The 22,612-nt window shown below is 40.6% G+C and overlaps 1 protein-coding gene across 2 annotated transcripts in view; it reads right to left on the bottom strand.

Annotated features, from left to right (window-relative positions):
- Positions 1–19,511: 19,511 nt before the first annotated feature.
- LOC134070103 (inhibitor of nuclear factor kappa-B kinase subunit alpha-like) overlaps positions 19,512–22,612 on the bottom strand; it is a 17,279-nt gene continuing 14,178 nt past the window's right edge. For both annotated transcript variants that reach the window (XM_062526325.1, XM_062526324.1), the window contains one exon: positions 19,512–20,267. In XM_062526325.1, coding sequence (XP_062382309.1) covers positions 20,199–20,267 — 69 coding nt within the window. In that variant the 3' untranslated portion in view covers positions 19,512–20,198. The remainder of the gene's footprint in view (positions 20,268–22,612) is intronic.

Here is a 22,612-nt window from a genome sequence, read left to right as displayed (position 1 = left end):
AATTGCAAAGTTGAGTCATTGTCTTAGACCCATTTGAACGGACAATTGCACTCATTTGCACGATTCACTTACTACACACTCATTGATGCACTTGTTGTGGTTCTTGAAATTGTTGTTAGAATTGCTCTTAAAAGCTTTACATGTTTTTACCATGTGGTAAGTCGCTTTGGATAAAAAGTAATGTAATGTAATGTAATGTAATGAACTGTAAACATTAATCTCATGTGTTGTATTTCTGTTGCATTAGACTGCATTGGATTATCTTTGGAGACCTAATGTTCTTTTTACTTGTCTCCTACAGACTTCTCTTGGCAGCGCTACATTTTAATTGTAACGGAAACAGAGATGTAGCTCGAACCAGTGAGGATGAGGCACGCTACGCCGTTCGCTACCCGTGGTTTAGGAAAGGTGGCTGGGTAGTCCGCCCAATCAAAGAGAAATCATTGTACGGTTAGTAGTTTCACTTAGTTTATCAATATATTTTATTTTAATGTATCTTTTTATGTGTCAACCATTTTACTAAATGTGTTCTTAACATGTCTTTCCTCAAGGATACGCAGCCAATCTTATGGTGGCCTTAGTAGAGGAATACTCTAGATCACCACAGGCCCTGCAAGAAAGAAGTGCTGTCTTGTCTTCTGCTGCCCCGCCCCCCCCCTCACCACTTCCCTTCAGAAGGTTGCCAAGGATGAGGCAGTCAGCCTCCATCTCGCACGACACTCACGATTTGCAACATACATGCAATAAAAGATCAGTTTTACCAACAGTTTGGTTCGCTATGAATTTATTAATCATCTTCCAAACGGGGCCATCGGAAACCTTTATACGCTTGTACCTCTTCTGCAAACTGCCTCCTTATAGCTGCAACAACACATGAAGGTATGGCTTTCCTGATGTCCCTGCCTAGAATTCCATACGCCCAGCGGACAACCTGCCTGTAAGCTGTGAATCGAAACTGTCTGATGGAGATGGGGACATTACTTAATTTTGATTATGCCATGTTTTCAAAGTAAACAATTTTGATGGTAAATATTGCATGTCCTGTTGGCTGATATTCTACTGTACTACACAACAACCTCTGGAAACCTCAGAGTTTGAAAACCTGCTTTACAGGATTTACTGTTTTTGTGTAGAATAGCTGGCTATTTAAATTAGAAATTATTTTTTCCAAGGTTTTGGACAAGGGACCAATAGGCGTCGACCTCCCTACAGCACACTCTCCACTGCTGATGGCATAGACACATCTACCACACAAGCAACTGTTAAACAAAATGTGCTAAGATAAACTCACTCTCCTTTCCTCATTGTAGCTCTAATAACTGTTGTAAGGCCTTGTAAGAAATGACATGTAGACTAGTAATTTCCTAAATCTTAGGTAAATATGCACTGGGGATTTTTTCCGCGATTGCATTCACATAGCGGCCACATTACGGCAAAACTAGGCTAGGTCAACAGCAGAGAGCCTGTTCGCAGGTTAGGTGCTTTGTAAACGAACTTTGGACAAAGCCTAGGCGTCTGCTAAATAACAATAAAATAACCACAACAATAACATAATGTTCGTCGGAAATAGCCTACTAAGGAGCAGCCTAGCAGGTCTGAAAGCAGCGACTGATTAAAAAATCAGATCGCAATTTCAACAACATTTCGAGATATCCCTATCCCCAGACTAGCCGACCATCACAGTAGCTAAGCATTTAAAATCTGGGATAAACATTTTACTACACATGCGGCTCAGATGATGACAATCTACTAGATGCTTGAAACACAAAGTCGACAGTGAATTTGCTAGATATGATTTATCAAAAACATTGCAATGTGATAAAGGCAGCAGCCCCCTTTAAAGCGTCCGCTAACATAGCCGTAACCGTAGCCTAAACAAGACAACGTTACGTTAGCCGCCGTTAACCCGTGGTCACTCACCAAGACACTTGCCCAATTCTCCACCGATTATCCTCACACTACAACTATATCTCCCTCCTCTGGCCATTCACCCTTCCCCTAATCTCTACCTGACCCCTCTCTCGTCTCATAATTATAGGCCAATGGCCCGTCGTAAGAGTCGACCGTAACCTGCTCTTCTCTATCAGATTCCATAACAAAGAGATAACATTCACCTGTCCCCGCGTCACGTTCGATCAGGCTGGTTTTGAGACGCGGAAGTAATTTTAATCACAATTTCTTTCAAAAACTTTTTAAATGTACATTTAAGATTAATTTCTTCACCGGAATCGAGTTCCTACACTATTTGTCTATACATCCAACCACAGGGGTCTTCAAATTGAAAGTTGGGCTTTAACCCGGAAATATGTATCGTTGCGATGGTTACGATACTGTTTTCAACTTCCGTTCATTCTGTTAACATGTGCGTTCTCCGTAGCGAACTAGATTATGCCTCAACTTAGATTTCTTTCGAAATGTTGACAATTCTGCCCTCGGCATGTATATACTACATCATATATAACCGATATAAAGTAGAAAAGTTTACTTTTATATGCGTTATGATATGTTAAGCACCGTAAACCGTCACGTTAAAACAGATACAATGCAGCTTCGCCGGAAATAGAAAACCGTTTCGGTGTCATGGCGACCCCCATTGTTGGCTGCGGAATATCGTGGATACAACACAAAAATCTTTCTCCAGACACGGTGTGAAGGTCACTCACTCCAGCAACATGTCTATGATGGGTTTCTCTTGTCTTCACTTGGGTCTCCTGGACATAGTTCATACAGTATGCCCACATAGTATCTCCAGTCCAGTTCGTCCATAATCTATAGGTATATTTTGACCTAACCTTCACTTTCAACGTTGGGAAAGTACATCCTGTCTTCTTGATTCTCAGTTTCTTCCCAATGTTTCTTCCCAAGTCCATCTGTTGCTTTTGATTGATATAACAATAAAGTTGAATCTTGAACTACTAGGATGCACAATTAATCTCTCAAATTAGCTTTCAGCAATTAGCTAATCAAAATACTGCCATTAATTGTACAGCTCACAGCTCTGTCCCAATGGTTCATCTCATCTATGATTGTCATTCTGCTTGTGTAACAGAGAGTGAAGCTCACCATGCAGCAGTGTGGTGCTTCTCTCAAGCATTCTCACCAATCAGAAGTGATCCCAGCTTAAAGCACCATTTTTAACTGAAGCTTAACTTTAAAACAAATCATCTACTCTACAGTGAGAGTCATCCCACTCTCCTCCATCCTCTCCTAGGCGTCTTCTGCAGATCTTCTCCAGCAGCTCCAGCCTCCATTTTGAGACAGATGGACACTCTGAGGGTGTCTGTCTCACTGGCCCTCTGTCCTGCAACTGCAGACAAACACAGAGACACATACAGTAGATCAGAACTGTGGTAATATTAATAACGGAGCCGGACAACAGGTTAGCCTACTTCACGTTTACTTGCAAACCGCAATCTGGTAAGTACGGGTGCCTACTGGTAACATAAAGCACTACTACAAGAACAACTCTGATCAACAGGAAGAGGCAGAATAGGAATCTGGCGGTGCATAATCTTAGTCACAAAGTGAGGACAAATGTATGGCCGGCCTCCATTACATCTAATAGAAGTACAACCAGATACTGTATCTTCAGGTCAATCAAACTCAATCTAGTTTCCAATTGCACCATAACAAGAACCATCATGGAAATATGCAGGGTGGTTTTAGCTATGAGCCATTTGGAATATAAAATTGCAAATGATTTGGCCACTAAACAGAACAAATTAAAATAGTTATAGACAAGAATGAATACACTATATTGAATTTCACCGAAATGTTATGGTGCACATTTGACTTACAATTTGGTTTGAGTATTTTTGAGTCAGCTCTCTGAAGTTTTGAGTATTTTTGAGTCAGAGGGATTTTTTCATCTGAAAAAAATAACTAAAATAATAATAAAAGACACATCATCTGGCTGTTATTATGTCTCTCTTTCACAATGTCTCTCTTCTGACTGTCTCTCCAAGCAAATGCAGCGTATATTATGTTAAAATGTATGCTGTACATTTCCATAGACCACAATAATGTATGTACTGGGATATGAATGCATGAAAGCCATGTATCCAACATTAGTAGCCAACCAACCACAGAATTAAAAACATCATCCATAAAAAAAATATACAAAATCTCCTGAATGAGACACATCACACTAGATATCAAGGAAATGGTGCAATTGTGTGTCTGGTCACCATGTGGAACAGCACATGAGGGACGTGTCAAAGCAGCACATGAGGGACGTGTCAAAGGCTCAATCAGCACAGTAACATGCCCCACCATGACAGTCCAATAATAACATTCAAATTTTGAGTGTGGTGCAAGTCCAGTAAGCAGTGTGTCGTTAAAGTCTCCAAACATACAGTATGTGGAAAATACATGGCACAGACCCACGCCCTCACACACACACGCCCTCACACACACACACACACACACACACACACACACACACACACACACACACACACACACACACACACACACACAATCACACACACACACACACACACACAATCACACACACACACACACACACACACACACACACACACACACACACACACACACACACACACACACACACACACACACAATCACACACACACACACACACACACACACACACACACACACACACACACACAATCACACACACACACACACACATGCAGGTAAAACAAAACAGGAAACAAAAATGGAAATAATTCTGCTCACCTTGGATTCTTTTGGCATATGACGGCAATGTCTCCTTCACTTTAAAGTCTCCATGAATGGCCTGACACTTGTGCACTTCTGAGATGTCACTCTGTTTCAGTTCAGACACGTTTCCCTTCAGCAGGTCCTCAGAAAGGACACTCACTCTTCCCTCTGTCCTCTTCAACTTCTCCACTTGCATGGGAGCCACACTGGTCTCAATGCAGAGGTGACAGCCAAGGTCAAGTGATGTGGTCATCATGTCATCAGGATCAGAGGATTTCAGCAGGAGAACATCTGTGGGCTGGTGAATACGACATATATACATATGCATTACAGCAAGACATGTGCTGACACACAGGTAGTAATTGACTAATTGTGCATGAATAAGGACCATGAATGGCATTAATAAAGAACGAAACTATTGTACTGTATGTGGGGAGAAACATCACTGATTATTGTTTACCTGTATTATATCGGATAATATCTACTGTCACTAGTTCATATTATGGTTTTTGGTGCAATGGACAATGTTTCCTTTTTATATTTTTTATATCTATATAACCTGTGACATTTAGATTAGAGCCATCTACAAATTTGACTTGCTTCGATGTCGCAATACATCATACTGTACTTTCATAAAATCATACAGCATACTCTACCTTGTCTGTAGACATCGTTATTTGCTGAATAAACAAATAGCATGCGTGCAACAGAGGAAAAGTGTTTTGGTGTTTGCTTTAAGTCCCCACACTGGAAAAGCTACACACACAATGCATGCCAATCTAACTCTAAAACAGCTACAAAATTGTATGTATATACAAGCCAGTATTCAAAACAGCATATGGTAGCGATTGTTACCTTAAAAGACTCCTCGTTGCCATGAAGCATTTGTAGGGAGAGGAAATGATTGTCTGTTACAGTAATAACTCTCTGTAAAATGCCTTCCTCTGATTTAGGGAAAGCGACGTATGTTGTCCCGTGGTTTCCATTGCATTAGTCCTGCAGAGTAATGATGAATGTTCTTCTCTTTCCCAACACAGTTCAAACCACTTTGAATACTTGCAATACTTGGAAGAATGCAAAATAACCTGTTGATCAAGATATCCAGTCTTCCAGTTTCAGAACAAGACAACACAGAACAAACATTTCACACGTCACTGATTTTCACATGATCTTTTGCACCAAGGTTATGCAAATAAATAATCAAATCATTCACCCTCCTCTTACTAGATGACGCACTTTCTCTGTTTTTAGCTAAATTAGCTATTTATAACACGGCAGTCATGACTTGCAAGAAATCCACTCCAACATGGTTCAGTATACTGTATGATCTCATGTGAAGGAAGAGGGAAAGTGTGAATTAATGGCCACATAAGAGGTTTAGGCCCCAGCTGTGGCGCAACTGGATGGGGCATCTGCACCTCACACCGGTGACTCAGGTTCAATTCCCACCCCGTGGTCCTCTCCAGATCCCATCCCTGCTCTCTCTCCCATTCACTTCCTGTCTCTCTCCACTATCAATGTCCTATCAACAAAGGCATAAAAAGCCCAAAAATAAGCTTATTCACATTCACCTACCAAACTTTCATTCACTTCATCATTTGCAAGGATCCTATGGATTGCTGTTGTGGCGGACAGTCCACTCCCACATGGTTATGGTTATGGTTATGGTTATGGTTATTTAGCAGACGCCTTTGTCCAAAGCGACATACAAATAAATAGCAATACAAATTAAATAACAGTGAACAATTACAAAAAAGGGAGAATAGCAATATTATCAACACAACAATCATTTAAGCACTAATCTAATGAGAAATAAAACAATGAAATGACAAAAGCAATCAAATAAGTCACTCAGTTAATTATATAATAACAATAACTAAAGCAAGGTATGGCTAAATTTAAGGACAATAGCAGAATAAATGTAAAATTTTAACAATGGACAAATTATAACAAAACAAAACTATTATACAAACCATAACACATAACAAACACTCAAAAGACTAAGTGCATATTAAACAAATATGCCTTAAGACCCCTCTTAAAAGATCCAAAACTGTTGCTTGAACGGAGAGCACTGGGCAACTCATTCCACCAACACGGAACCACTGAAGAATAGGATCTACAGTTTGACCTAGCATGTATGGTTTGTCGACATAACAGACGCTCCTCAGGAGATCGCAATGGATGGTTGGGAATGTACATCTTCATCAAAGAACTGAAGTAGCTAGGAGCAGATCCAGTCAGTGTCCTATAGGCCAGAGTGAGAGATTTAAATTTAATTCTGGCTACTATAGGGAGCCAGTGGAGAGTAACTAGGAGAGGGGTTACATGTGTCCTCTTTGGCTGATTGAAGACCAGTCGTGCTGCAGCATTCTGAATCAACTGTAGTGGTCTTAATACGCAAGCAGGTAGGCCAGCTAACAGGGAATTACAGTAGTCCAGCTTGGAGATAACCATTGCCTGTACAAGAAGCTGAGTGGAATCTTGTGTCAGATAAGGTCTGATCTTCCTAATGTTGTACAGGGTATACCGACATGACTTTGCAATTGAGGCAACATGCTCAGAGAAAGTAAGTTGGTCATCAATTATGACACCCAAGTTACGTGCCGATCTAGTTGGAGTCAATGAGGATGAATCAAGCTGGATGTTCATCTGTTGGGGAATGGCTGTTTTTGCTGGAAACACCAAGAGCTCAGTTTTTGAAAGATTAAGCTGAAGGTGCTGATCCTTCATCCAGATTGAAATATCCTTCAGGCATGCAGAGATCCGATGGGAAACACTAGAGTCCTCAGGTGGGAAGGATAGGAAAAGTTGAGTGTCGTCCGCATAGCAATGATATTCAAATCCATGAGAGCGAATAATCCCACCTAAAGAAGTGGTGTAAATAGAGAAGAGGAGGGGCCCTAATACTGATCCTTGAGGGACTCCTGTAGTGAGGTCATGAGACTTTGATATCTGTCCCTGCCAAGACACGCTAAAAGAACGCCCTTTAAGGTAAGATTTGAACCAGTCAAGAGCTTTCCCAGAAATTCCCAGTTCATATAGTGTAGAAAGGAGAATGTCATGGTTAACCGTATCAAAGGCTGCAGATAAATCTAACAGAATTAACACTGATGACTGAGCAGAGGACTTAGCTACTCTCAATGCTTCAGTCACAGATAGAAGAGCAGTTTCAGTAGAATGACCACTCTTGAAACCAGACTGCATAGGGTCTAGTAGGTTATTCTGATAGAGGAAGTCACACATTTGCTTGAAGACCACTTTCTCCAAAACCTTTGACAAGAAAGGAAGAAGGGAGACAGGTCTGTAGTTCTTCACATCAGTTGAATTAAGTGTACTTTTCTTCAGCAAAGGTGTAATTCTTGCCTGTTTAAAAGAAGAAGGAACTATTCCAGAACTGAGTGAAGTATTAAATACATGAGTATACAAATATGAGCATGTGAAGGACACATTCCAACTAACCACATTCTGTACGCCTTGCACTATGCAAACCCATGATATATACTGTATATGATGCACCAACTATCACCAATGGCAAAATTGATGAGTTGACACCACCAAACGAAATTTCTCTACATGTTTTACGTTAGTTTAGTATTTCAATGTATGTGAGAAATAAATGTCCTTGTATCCTTGTATCCTTGTAATGGCTATAATAACATTAACCAACGACATGTAAACTATGTTTGCATGTAGACAGAAATAAAGTTTAATTTGACATAATTTTCTCATCAATAAAATACAATCTTGCTTACTAAGTTATCACAACTAATTGTGGATGATGCTACATGACTTCACATCCCAGACATAAAGTCCAGAGAAATAACTGAGCCTGACAGGCTATCATGTGAACTAATAGAGGGGGAGTCCCCCCTCCCTTTTGCCCTTTTCAAAATGCTCCTGGCACAGAGACATAAGTGTGTGAGAGAGTGTGTGACAGTCCTGCCTTGAAGACATGTAGCCTATTACAGTAAGTACATTATAAAGTCATCCTCTACCGACAACTCTTCACTCTACACCACCACCTACAGGTCGATTGGTGTACAGTCACTAAACACATAAATGAATGTATTGCATGGCCCCCCATGAATGGAATTCCCTGAATCTTGATGTTTACATATGTCAAAGATACTTGTGTTACAAGACCTAATTTTTGAGTTTTCAGGCAATGTCATCCTAGTAGGGCTGTACTCCCACCAATTTCCGTGCAGCCTGGTCTTTCAGTGTCCCAGGAATCATTGACAACAAAAGTACTGAAAAAAAACCCAAAATGCCTCATTTTTTCTTTTTCATTTTTAACTAGGTGGTGCTATGCCACAAAGCGTTTGGACCATTTGGAGCAGTTTTTCTTATTAGCCCTATCCATAGTTTGAGATGTGAGGTCTGAGATCAAATCCCAGACTCAAACAATGACAGCAAGGCTGAGAAAAACACACCAAACATCCAGAGTAAGAAAGAACTGCATGGGGTGTCAAAGAGTCGATGTACTGAAAGCATCTGGTGTATTACATGTGAGTGTTCCAGGAAGAATTTTAGTACAAGATACAAATTAGGCTGCTAGACCAATGAATAACTACACATTCTGAAATGGAATCCTGAGGAAAATATATTTTATAACAGAAATGTAAATGGACACTATACACAAAATGCTATATCTTATCAAGATTCTCATCTCTTCATAACATCTCATCTCTTTTCAACGTTCGTTCAGTTACTAAGGCTCCCAGACTCAAAGGCCTGCGCATTAAAACACAAAAATCTTTCTCCAGAAACGGTGTGAAGGTCACTCACTCCAGCAACATGCCTATGATGGGTTTCTCTTGTCTTCACTTGGGTCTCCTGGACATAGTTCACAGTATGCCCACATAGTATCTCCAGTCCAGTTCGTCCATAATCTATAGGTATATTTTGACCTAACCTTCACTTTCAACGTTGGGAAAGTACCTCCTGTCTTCTTGATTCTCAGTTTCTTCCCAATGTTTCTTCCCAAGTCCATCTGTTGCTTTTGATTGTATGACAATAAAGTTGAATCTTAGCTACTAGGATGCACTATTAATCTCTCAAATTAGCTTTTAGCAATTAGCTAATCAAAATACTGCAATTAATTGGAGAGCTCACAGCTCTGTCCCAGTGGTTCATCTCATCTATGATTGTCATTCTGCTTGTGTGACAGAGAGTGAAGCTCACCATACAGCAGTGCCGTGCTTCTCTCAAGCATTCTCACCAATCAGAAGTGATCCCAGCTTAAAGCACCATTTTTAACTGAAGCTTAACTTTAAAAAAAAATTCAATAAAGGGGCTAAAAAAACATCTCTACAGTTAGAGTCATCCCACTCTCATCCTTCCTCTCCTAGGCGTCTTCTGCAGATCTTCTCCAGCAGCTCCAGCCTCCATTTTGAGAGTGTCTGTCTCACTGGCCTTCTGTCCTGCAACTGCAGACAAACACAGAGACACATACAGTAGGTCAGAACAACTCTGATCAACAGGAAGAGGCAGAATGGGAATCTGGCGATGCATAATCTTAGTCACAAAGTGAGGACAAATGTATGGCCACCATTACATCTAATAGAAGTACAACCAGAAATCTTCAGGTCAATCTAACTAGATCTAGTTTCCAATTGCACCAGAACAAGAACCATCATGGAAATATGCAGGGTGGTTTAACCATGAGCCATTTGGAATATAAAATTGTAAATGATTTGGCCACTAAACAGAACAAACTAAAATAGACAAGAATGAATACACTGTATTGCATTTCACCGAAATGTTATGGTGCACATTTGACTTACAATATGGTTTGAGTATTTTTGAGTCAGCTCTCTGAAGTTTTGAGTCTTTTTGAATCAGAGGGATTTTTTCATCTGAAAAACAAAACAAAACAAAATAATAAAAAGAATAAAAAGATCATCTGGCTGTTATTATGCCTGTCTTTCACATCGTCTCTCCAAGCAAATGCAGCGTATATTACTGTATGTTAAAATACATGCTGTACATTTCCATAGACCACAATAATGTATGTACTTTGATATGAATGCATGAAAGCCATGTATCCAACATTAGTAGCCAACCAACCACAGAATTAAAAACATCATCCATAAAAAAAATATACAAAATCTCCTGAATGAGACACATCACACTAGATATCAAGGAAATGGTGCAATTGTGTGTCTGGTCACCATGTGGAACAGCAGCACATGAGGGACGTGTCAAAGGCTCACTAGAATCAGCACAGTAACATGATGCCCCACCATGACAGTCCAATAATAACATTCAAATTTTGAGTGTGGTGCAAGTCCAGTTAAAGAGGAACTATGCAGGATTGGCGATTTCATCTCTGGTTTCGGTTTCGTTTTTCGTTTTCGCTCGTTTTATGCTTGCATTTTCTCTGCAGAGCTTCCCCGACAGCTTTAGCGTGTATATTCATACATGTATAGGCTATATTTAAATATAAAAATTGCAAGCGTGGTTCTTCGTCTCAGACTACCAGATGTAAACAAGGAGCGACTGTCTCCTGCAGAAAGTTGCATAGGGTCTCTTTAAGCAGTGTGTCGTTAAAATCTCCAAACGTATGTGGAAAATACATGGCACAGACACACCCTCACACGCCCTCACACACACACACACACACACACACACACACACACACACACACACACACACACACACACACACACACACACACACACACACACACACACAGGTAAAACAAAACAGGAAACAAAAATGTAAATAATTCTGCTCACCTTGGATTCTTTTGACATATGACGGCAATGTCTCTTTCACTTTAAAGTCTCCATGAATGGCCTGACACTTGTGCACTTCTGTGACGTCTCCCTGTATCAGTTCAGACACGTTTCCCTTCAGCAGGTCCTTAGAAAGGACACTCACTCTCCCCTCTGTCCTCTTCAACTTCTCCTCTTCCATGGCAGCCACACTGATCTCAACGAAGAGGGTCAAGTGATGTGGTCATCAGGGTCAGCTTGGATTTCAGCAGGAGAGCATCTGTGGGCAGGTGCATATGACATACCGTATGCATATACTGTACATTACAGTAATGTGCCGGCACACAGGTAGCAAATGACTAAATGTGGATAAATACGGACCATGAATAAGGACATTACAGTAACAAAGATCGAAACTATATGGGGAGGAACATCACTGATTATTGTTTAAATGTGATATATCAGATAATATCTATCACTAATTCACATTATGGTTCCTGACGCAAATGGACAATGTATCCTTTTTATATTTCTATATTTATAACCTGTGACATTTACAATTAGATCCATCAAATTTCTTCTAGCCACATGACAGTGCATGACTTTCAAAAGTTACAATTTCAGGAACATTGTAGCCTGGGTGTTCCCATCCTGCCTTGCGCAGTGATTTCATTCACGCTGCTAAGGCAGTCTGGAAACTAACACCCGAATTTTCGCCAATCACAGAACAGGGGAGAAAGCAAGACCACGATGAGCTATGCACAGACACATATATGATAGACATCCGTGGCGCCCAATGAACAAATCTGGGCATTTTTTCAAATAAGAGAAAATGAACGTCTGGTTGCCAGACCATGTCTCATTTAAGAAGTGGTAGGCGCCAGCCAGGCTAATTTTAATGTGTGTAACACAATAAATCATTGTATTTTAAATAAATAGTATAATAATCACACGTGTTGATGTTTCGATAGCAGTGGATGAAACCATTACAGTAGGTGAGGCTATGAACTTGTTAGACCCATAGTGTCAACAACCCAAAACCTTCTTTACAGTGTATGGAGTGATAAACCTATCAATACATAAATTGTTGGCAAATTAGTGCACTCTCATTATGAAAACAATGAGGAAAAATCCAATCTTGCAGATGTGTTTTGAGAAAAAGGCAAATCTCATAAATATAATTAACTATTTAACTATTGTTCATTTGTGATGGTACAATAAATCGCCTAAAGTTTATTTTGTATACCTGTTTTTAGTCAATTTTACCAAAGGTGCCAATAACTCTGGAGGGTACAGTTAGCCTATACTTACTGCATGCCAACAACTGCTCTAAAATACTAAAAAAGTCACACATCATACCCATCGTAGGTCATAACTTAAGTCCCCACACTGGAAAAGCTACATACAGAAAACATTCATGCCAGTCTAACTCTAACTCTTACAGCTACAGAACTGTAATTATATTACAAACCAGTATTCAAAACATATGGTAGCGATTGTTACCTTAAAAGACTCCTCGTTGCCATGAAGCAGTTGTAGGGAGAGGAAATGATTGTCTGTTAAAAACTCTCTGTAAACGCCTTCCTCTGATTTAAGGAAAGCTACTGTATGTTGTCCAGTGGTTTCCGTTGCATTAGTCCTGCGGAGTAATGATGAATGTTCTTCTCTTTCCCAACACAGTTCAAATGAGATACACACAATGATACACCTACACAATACCACGTTGAATGCTTGCACATGGAAGAATGCAAAATAACCTGTTGATCAAGATATCCAGTCTTCCAGTTTCAGAACCAGACAACACAGAACAAACATTTCACATTTCACTGATTTTCACATGATCTTTTGCACCAAGTTTACGCGAATAAATAATCGAATCATTCTGACCTCACCCTCCTCTTACTAGATGACGCACTTTCTCTGTTTTTAGCTAAATTAGCTAGATTTATAAAACGGCAGTGTAGTCATCAGTTGCAAGGATCCTGTGGATGGCTGACCCTCAGTCCACTCCAACATGGTGCAGTATAATGAATGAATGAATGAATGAATGAATATATACTTTTTTGATCCCGTGAGGGAAATTCGTTTCTCTGCATTTAACCCAATTTAACCAAATTAATGAACACACACAGCACACAGTGAACACACAGTGAGGTGAATCACACACTAACCCAGAGCAGTGAGCAGTGAGTGGTTAGGTGCCTTGCTCTAGGGCACTTCAGCCGTGGACTGGTCAGGGATCGAACCGGCAACCCTCCGGTCACAAGCTCGAAGCCCTAACCAGTAGGCCACGGCTGCCCCAAACTACATGATCTCATGTGAAGGAAGAGGGAAAGAGGGAATAAATGGCCACATAAGAGGTTTAGGCCCCAGCTGTGGCGCAACTGGCTGGGGCATCTGCACCTCACACCGGTGACTCGGGTTCAATTCCCACCCCGTGGTCCTCTCCAGATCCCATCCCTGCTCTCTCTCCCATTCACTTCCTGTCTCTCTCCACTATCATTGCCCTATCAAAAAAAGGCATAAAAAGCCCAAAAATATGCTTAAAAAAAGGGAAACATTCACCTACCAAACTTTTATTCACTTCATAATTTGCAAGGATCCTATGGATTGCTGTTGTGGCGGACAGTCCACTCCCACATGCTACAGTATATGAGCATGTGAAGGACACATAAACACTCCAACTAACCACATTCTGTACGCCTTGCACTATGCAAGGACCAAACAATGTGTCTGGTTTTACTCTTAAGAGATGTGCCCATCAACTTGCGTCTGTCTTCACAGATATTTTTAACTGGTCTCTCTGTAAGTGCGAAATCCCTGCATATTTAAATCTGCTGTAATCATCCCTGTACCTAAGAAATCAAATATTAGCTGTTTGAATGACTACAGGCTGCTCTGACCTCTATTGTAATGAAGGATTTTGAATGGCTCATCTGTAAACAGTTAACCGGTGTTGGGATGGGCGGCTATCAATTCGCCAACCGTGCTAACAGGGCTGTAGAGGATGCTGTATCTCTGTCTCTCCATAGCATCCTGCAGCACCTGGAGGCCCCAGCTACACATGCAAGAGTTTTATTACAGTGCATGAAAATGCACTGTACTGTTCTTCCAAGGCTTCTTCTTCTTCTTCTTATCATTCCGCTGATCAAATTCATTTTTTCTATTCAGCTTGAACCGTTTAACTTAGAAACTTCATTCAAACGTCGCAACGTAGGTCTTAAATAGGGGAAGGCTGCTAAGTATTTTTCAACTTTGTAACTTTTATACTTTTTAAACTATAAATTAAAAACTATTACAAATTTCCCCATAGACTTAACATTGGCCTCTATGACATCACAATCGGATCATTAAGCAATTAGAATCTTATGCCAGGTGGCCAGCCCCACCTGCAGCAGCCCTCTCTCTCTCAGGCTTTAAGCATACAATCTCTCTGTGAAGACTACATATCCTGTTAACTGTTTCCTCTTTCCACAACTGTTTCAAAATAAAAGTCCTCACTGCAATAATACACTATTAAATCATTTAACCATTGAAACTACTCAACTATTTAACTGTTCAACCATTCCAACTGTCAGTTATCATCAACTATGCCTCCAGTCAACTACATGAGACCTCCATGCACCTAGCAACCAACATAGCAACCATCAAAATTAAGCGTTTATGACCGTTTCCATAGCAACCAACATGATTTTACTACAGTGACTTCTTTATTCCTGATAGTGGCAGCCATGGATACCCCATCAACAAATGTTTCAAAATAAAAGTCCTCAGTACCAAGTTAGCTAGTTAGCATGGTTAGCATAGTTAACATTGTTAGCATAGTTAGCATTTTTAACATAACTGCTAAAAATGATTAGCTAAGTTAGCTAATCAACCTGGTTAGCATTGTTAGCATAGTTAACATTGTTAGCATTGTTAGCATAACTGCTAAAAATGATTAGCTAAGTTAGCTAATCAACGTGGTTAGCATTGTTAGCATTGTTAGCATAGTTAACATTTTTAGCATTACTGCTAGAAATCATTAGCCAAGTAAACCAATCAACCTGGTTATCATTGTTAGCATAGTTAACATTTTAGAATACCTTTTAGAAATCATTAGTTAAGTTAGAACAGGAATGTTTAAGCTTTAAAATGTCTACCTAAACACTATCAACTCTCTTTAAACTATGCAACCACCATGTTTACCCTAGCTATACCTTAGTAGCCATATCTACATTATCTATCTATATATTTTTTTGCATTTTCATGCACTGGTAATTCCTTGGAATTGCATTTCTAGTTTATAGATTACAGTTCTGCTTTTAATACTATTATACCCATCACATTATCTGGTAAACTCCAGCTGATGGGAATCAATCAATCCCTCTGTCACTAGATCTTAAACTTTTTATCAGACAGGAAGCAAGTGGTGAAAATGGGCAACCTGTTCTCCAATTCCAGTATTCTCAACACTGGGGCCCCACAGGGGTGTGTCCTCTATCCTCTGCTCTATTCTCTCTACACCAAAGCCTGTGTGTCCCATTCTGATCATGTTACAATCTTCAAATATGCTGATGACACAATAGAAAAAGTTGAAATATTTATTATATGAAATGTATTTAAGTATAACTTCACAGCTTTTCTACTGGTTTGAATGATTGTCTGATTGTCTTTCATGTACTGTATGTTCCTGTGTATGTACGTATGTACTGCCTATTATTAACTGGATTGGCACCAAGACAAATTCCAATCAGCTGTGGTGACTATTAATAAATGCTGGCAATAAATTATTGAACTTGGACGTAACTTAACCCGCAGCAAAGAATGCTGCTGTGCAACTCTGCAACTAATCCATGACGTGCATCCACAGAGGAGACCCATCATAGTGACGGCATTTGTCATGGGAGACTCAGTGCTCTTTACCTTCCTCAAATCCTGCAGCTATGTCACACATGATTAAAATGCGAGAAAGACCTTACTCAAATCATGGTTTGCTATTCCCATGTAGGCCTAATGCTGACATTTTTACATTTCTCATTCAATGTAATGACTGGATCTCTGAGTCTCCGCTCTAATTCATCCTGAAGGTGATCTATCGGGTTGAGGTCGGGACTCTGTGCAGGCCAGTCAAGTTCATCCACACCAAACTCTGTCATTCATGTCTTTAGAGACCTTGTTTTGTGCACTTTGGTGTACAGTCATGTTGGAACAGGAAGGGGCCATCCCCGAGATGGACTTGGCCCCTTAGTTCCAGTGAAAGAAACTCTAAATGCTGCAGCAGAGATTTTGGACAATTCCATGATATCAACTTTGTGCAAACAGCTGCAAATGGTGGACCATTTTTAAGAAAAATTCTAGCAGAGTAAGTAGCAGCTAGAGAGAGAGAGAGAGAGAGAGAGAGAGAGAGAGAGAGAGTAGACGATGGGGTCAGCATCATGATGTTGATCTGAAGTATAGAGTAGACGAATCCTTCAACAGGTGATATTTTGATAGCCTAATCTGAAGTGCTCAGCCCCAGTTTAACTAGGGGCTGGTGTCAGGTTCTATTCTATTTGGATAAGTTCTAGAGTTGCAGCCAACCACTGACAAAAACATAGACTTATGGTAAAAGGAAATGGTAACACTTCCCTGGGTCAGAAATATGTTCATTTGCATCGCCCCCTAGTGTACAGCTGAATACACCACCCGTTGAGTGAGACTGGTAGTGTGTGAATGTTAAAGCAAAGGTAAGTCTGTCCCAATGAGTGTTCAAACTCAAGTTAGACAAGAATAAAAATAAAATATTTATTAAATAGTTGAGAGTGTAGCTTTGGTTGGTCAACAATTAGATATACTGTATTTAAGGGGAATTGCACAACCAAGAGAGAGTGAGCAGCACCTAGAGAGAGAGAGAGAGAGAGAGAGAGAGAAAATCACCAGAAAGAACCATCTGGCTCTCCCCCTTTTGCGGTGTGGTTAAGGAGCTGGGCTAGTGTGCAGTAGCCTGAAAGTTGACGATTTAATTCCTGGCTTCCACCATTGCAATGCTCCAATTTTACAGAACTACAGTGCTGGTAAGTGTGCTAGTCTTCTCCATCACTGTCTGGTATGGTAACACCACCTCTTGGAGAAGGTGGTGCATTCCGCATCGAAAAATTGTAGGATATGCCATCCCATTTGTAGCCTCTATCTACGCCACACGGACCAGCCATAAAGGCCGGAAAGTACTAGACGACCCCTCCCACCCTGCCAGGTCCCTCTTCCAACTACTACCCTCTGGTAGGAGAGTCCAAAGTCTTAGGGATAAAATATCCTATTACTTATCCTGTCACTATTAGGCTTCTTAATGCTCAGACACCTTACTGCAGAGTAAACCTGTACTAAATGACCACTTTCAAATGCAGTTTATAGACTGCACAGGAGACTTTATGGGAAGTCAAAATAGCACAAAAGTTTAATTTCACAGCTTTTTTTACTGGTTTGAATGATTTCATGTCTATGTGGTTGTCTTTCATGTACTGTATGTTCCTGTGTATGTACTGCCAATTTTTAACTGGATTGGCAGTGGCACCAAGACAAAATCCAATCAACTGCATTGACATGGCCATAAATTATTGAACTTGGATGTAACTTGAACCTGAATGCAGCTGTGCAACTCTGCAACTGATCCATGACGTGCATCCACAGAGGAAACCCATCATAGTGACAGATGGGTGTCTTTACCTTCCTCAAATGCTGCAGCTAGACTATGTCACGTGTTATTCAAATGTGAGAAGGACCTTACTCAAATCACGGATTGCTATTCCCAGGTAATGCCAACATGCTGATCACAAAATTCACCATTTTAAGTGTGCTAGTGTATGCTTGCACCTGACTTTCTTGCATAACTTTTGGGCGGCTCATCATCCAAATGATCTAAATTTTTAGTGGACAGGAATGTCATACATTGAACCTAAGGCTAAGCTATTCAGATCGCCACCACGTGGCCATACCATGCCATTACACTGCAAAGCGAAAAACATACAGTAAAAGCCTCCTGAATCCAGACGGCAAAACGGATCACTCCTAAAATGTAATCGTTTTCCCCTTGGCTCATTTCAGACCTTCCCTGAACATTTAATCGAAATCCATCCTTTCACTTTTTCAGTTATCTTGCTAGCAAACAGACAGACAAACAGATAAACATACAAACAAACAAACCCTGATGAAAACATAACAATGTTTAAACAAAACATGTAAAAATATGAGTCAACATCCTAGTATTGTAAACTTTACATTGACGTCACCTGCGTGTGTGTATGGGATTAGCAACAACAATGAGGCCTTCTACAGAAAGGAGGAGATAGATCTGACTGTACGTACCTGGTCACGCCAAAATGGTCAGCAATTTTCTGTTCCTGGGCATTCAGATCATCAATTCCCTCTCATGGTCACAATCCACCTGCATCCTGAAAAAGGCAGAGCAGACGCTGTTCTCTCTGAGGAGACTAAAGGGCTTTGGGGTGGGAACAAAAAGCCTGGTGAACTTTTATTGTTGTACTATTGAGAGCTTCCAAACTGGATGCAGTATGTCTGGGGAACCTGTCTGCGTTTCTTGGTGTTTTGAGCCCCCAACGTTGAAACACCATTGTGTTGTAAATGTAGATAGTAGATACTAGATAGATGTAGATGTAGATAGATACTAGTTAGATGTAGATGTAGATAGATACTAGTTAGATGTAGATGTAGATATACAGATGTAGATTTAACAGGTAGGTAAGGGGCCAGAGAACTTGTTTAAAAACACACAGATAGCGCAGCACAAACCATCACACAAAGAACAACGAAGAGAGAAACAAGAGTAGCCCATCAGACATGGTTGCGAGATGATTCATTGAGGTTTTCAACCGCGACACAATGTCACGTCAACATTTGTTCAACCAGTTCAAGGCATCCCTTGCCTACTGTACCTACAGCGTCACAGAACCTTTAGCCTACGTCACATGAAAAACCTGTAGTTCTGTGACATGGGGTCTAAAGGGAGGTCCGATTGAAGATTCCTCCAATCCATCACTCACTGTAGTTCAGCTTTGTGCAATAGCACAGCATAAATCCCAGCCAGGTGTAAACAGAGCAATGACACATGGAAACGGAAAATAGCTAGCCTATATTTTTTAATTGTAATTCTTACAATTTCAGGATGGCCATTCCATGATTTTGTATACATTATGTAGTACATGAACAGAATCGGTGTAATTATTCTATAGTAAACAACATTCTTTGATTTGATACAGTGGAGCCACTGGCTTTTACAGAAACACTCTAAGAGTTACAAAATAAATCATTTCCACAATGAAAAATATCATGCAAATGATTTGTCCATAAAATATACCATAAAACACATTCAATCCTTATACATAATTTTTTTTTAAAAAAACCATCACATCTTATTTTAATGGTGCATAATTGTAGCTACTGATAGTTTGTAGACAAACATATTCAACAAACTTTAGTTGGTAAAATAATAACCAACTATGCCCAACTCCCCACTACCAGGTAACTATTTGGCAACCAACCCCCCCTCCACACCACACCTAATCAGACCTACACATAAAATGCAATGTAAATGTAAACATTTCTTTGTTGATTGTGATTCAAATCAAAACTTCAAATCAAGATCAAATATAAGAACATGCAAAGTGGCCTCTCAGGCCTACGGGATGATTGACAGACAAGCAACAACTATAAACAGAACTTTCCAGAAATTGGAGTAAGTCCATTCTTAGTAGTGTATCAGATGTTCACAGAGCAGGTTTAGCACCACAGGATGAGGTGGCAGACATGCTACATCTTTTGTAGAGTCTGCTGCTTCATGCTTGAGGACTCATAGCTGGTCCAACTCCAGTCTAGTTCCTGTAACAAAAAGAAGTACATGTCAGGATAGATACAGTAACATGTTATGCTGTTTTGCTTGTGTTTTGGCAATACTGTACCTACAGTCACGCTAATAAAGCAACCTTGAATTGAATTGAATCGAACTGAACTGAGACCACAGTGATTGTTCACTCACAACATTGGTGGGTTAGCTCAACACCGCCGCTTCAGTTCATGCATGAGACACTTTGCTAGTTGACTTTGCACTCGTTAAAGAGACCCTATGCAACTTTCTGCAGGAGACGATCGCTCTTTGTTTACATCTGGAAGTCTGAGACGAAGAACCACACTTGCAATTTATATATTTAAATATAGCCTATACATGTATAAATATACACGCTAAAGCTGTCGGGGAAGCTCTGCAGAGAAAATGCAAGCATAAAACGAGCGAAAACAAAAAAACGAAACCGAAACCAGAGATGAAATCGCCAATCCTGCATAGTTCCTCTTTAATGCTAGATCCGATCCACTGGAGTCATTGGACGGACAACGGGGCGGACGTTCCAATTGTATGTAGCTGTGATTTGTGCTTCCGTTATGAATGATGTCCTGGGCATTTTGAAAAGTTTAGGGTTAACCTCCCCCTTAGGAAGCTATAATGCACAGGCTCGCAAATCTTTTTAGGCCATTATCCACTGATGATTTATGTTGCTGGCTGGAAATACTAAAAATGTAGCAATATATATATAAGTGGTGGACTTAAATTCATGTGGAAATCATCCCTCAGGCTAGAAACATGAACAATTATAAATAATAAGAAGGTGTATCTCCCACTCCAGGATCACTTCATTGCCCTAGGTTTAAGTTTAGCTTTTAGGTTTAGGGTTAGAGTACACTCTTAAAACGAATGTGTTGAAAACGACTCAAACTTGCGTTGTTTTGAACACATCTCTCTGTCCAGATAAGGACAATGTATGAATGTAGTCACTTTGAGTAAACGTAAACAATTAAGAGCATCATCAGGAATGTCATCCGAAGTTCCCAGCGCTACCCTTTGCACTCGGGCCTATTCAAATCAGGACCAACAATAATAAACATAGGTGTGCACGTTTCACTGGAAGGGAGACGTCGGAGAACTTGAAACAGAAACTTGTTTAAAAACACACAGTTAGCAGCACTTCACACAAAGAGGGCATCACCAGACATGGTCGATAAAGCGTGGCGATTCATTGAGGTTTTTCATGTGCGCCACAATGTCACGTCACTATTTGTTCAATGCATTCAACGCGTCCCTTGACTACCTACAAAGTGTCAATCAGGCCAAATCTCTAGCACAATACATTGTCTTTTCTTTTCATCTCCTTTCATTTCCACTATAAATAAATACTTGGCATGGGTATATTTTGGGCTTCAGTATTCCCTACGTGGGCATGCCCACTCACGCCCGCACTGTGGGCCTGTTGGCACACGACAGCTTTAGGTCATGAACGAGACAAGGCACTCATCAGAATTGCTTCTACAACAGCTGTCTTAGGGAGATCTGCCATCTCTACAAGCTAAGAAAGTATCAAAGAAGGACCTGGACACAGGCTTGTACCCAAGAGATCAAAGATGGCTTGGTCACATCCTGAGAACGCCGAGCACTATGCCTAGGATTCCTAAAGCTGCCCTCTGCTGGACTCCAGCTGGTAAGAGGAAGAGGGACAGGACAAAGACAAGCCGGCGGAGAATTATCATGACGGAGCTGGAGGAGATGGGTTTTTGTCATGGGGCGAAGTACTGTATTAGCCTAAGCACAAGACCATAATGAGTGGAGGAAGCTCACTGCAGCCATATGTCCCACCAGGGTGCTCAACGTGGATGACTAACTAACCATGATGGTAAACATGTGTGTCCCATGATGCGATCTGAAGAAGGCCATAGGCCGAAACGTTACCGCTTCATTGAAGATTTACTTAGAACTCGGAATGTGCGCCATCTCTCTCTCTCTCAACATGTGTGTCCCTCCCCTGCGCCGGACCTATAAAGTAGGGTTCAGACCAAAGATTCCCGACAAGACAAAGACGAGCCGTGACGTTCTAAAACCTTAACTAAACATGTTAAATGCTCTGCGACGGCTTGCAACTACGTGCAATGGTTAATTCACACCGCTAGAACTGGGTCTCGTCGCGTCGGGAATCTTCGGTGTGAATTTGGGCTTTAAAGGGATAATCCGGAGTGAAATGCACTTTAGATCAATTTTTCGGACTATTGGGAGTACATACGTTGAGTTGACACCAAAATCATGTCATTCGGATGTATTTTGAGAAAGTTCGAGTTCACAGTTTTTAGCCAAAACTCGTTAGCCTGGAAGTGACCGGGGCAAGTCCTTTCGCCGCTACAAA

This window comes from Sardina pilchardus, chromosome 22, assembly GCF_963854185.1.
Source record: "Sardina pilchardus chromosome 22, fSarPil1.1, whole genome shotgun sequence".
Lineage (NCBI taxonomy): Eukaryota > Metazoa > Chordata > Actinopteri > Clupeiformes > Clupeidae > Sardina > Sardina pilchardus.
The sequence above is the reverse complement of the archived record's forward strand: the minus strand, read 5'-3'. Positions and strand labels throughout refer to the sequence as shown.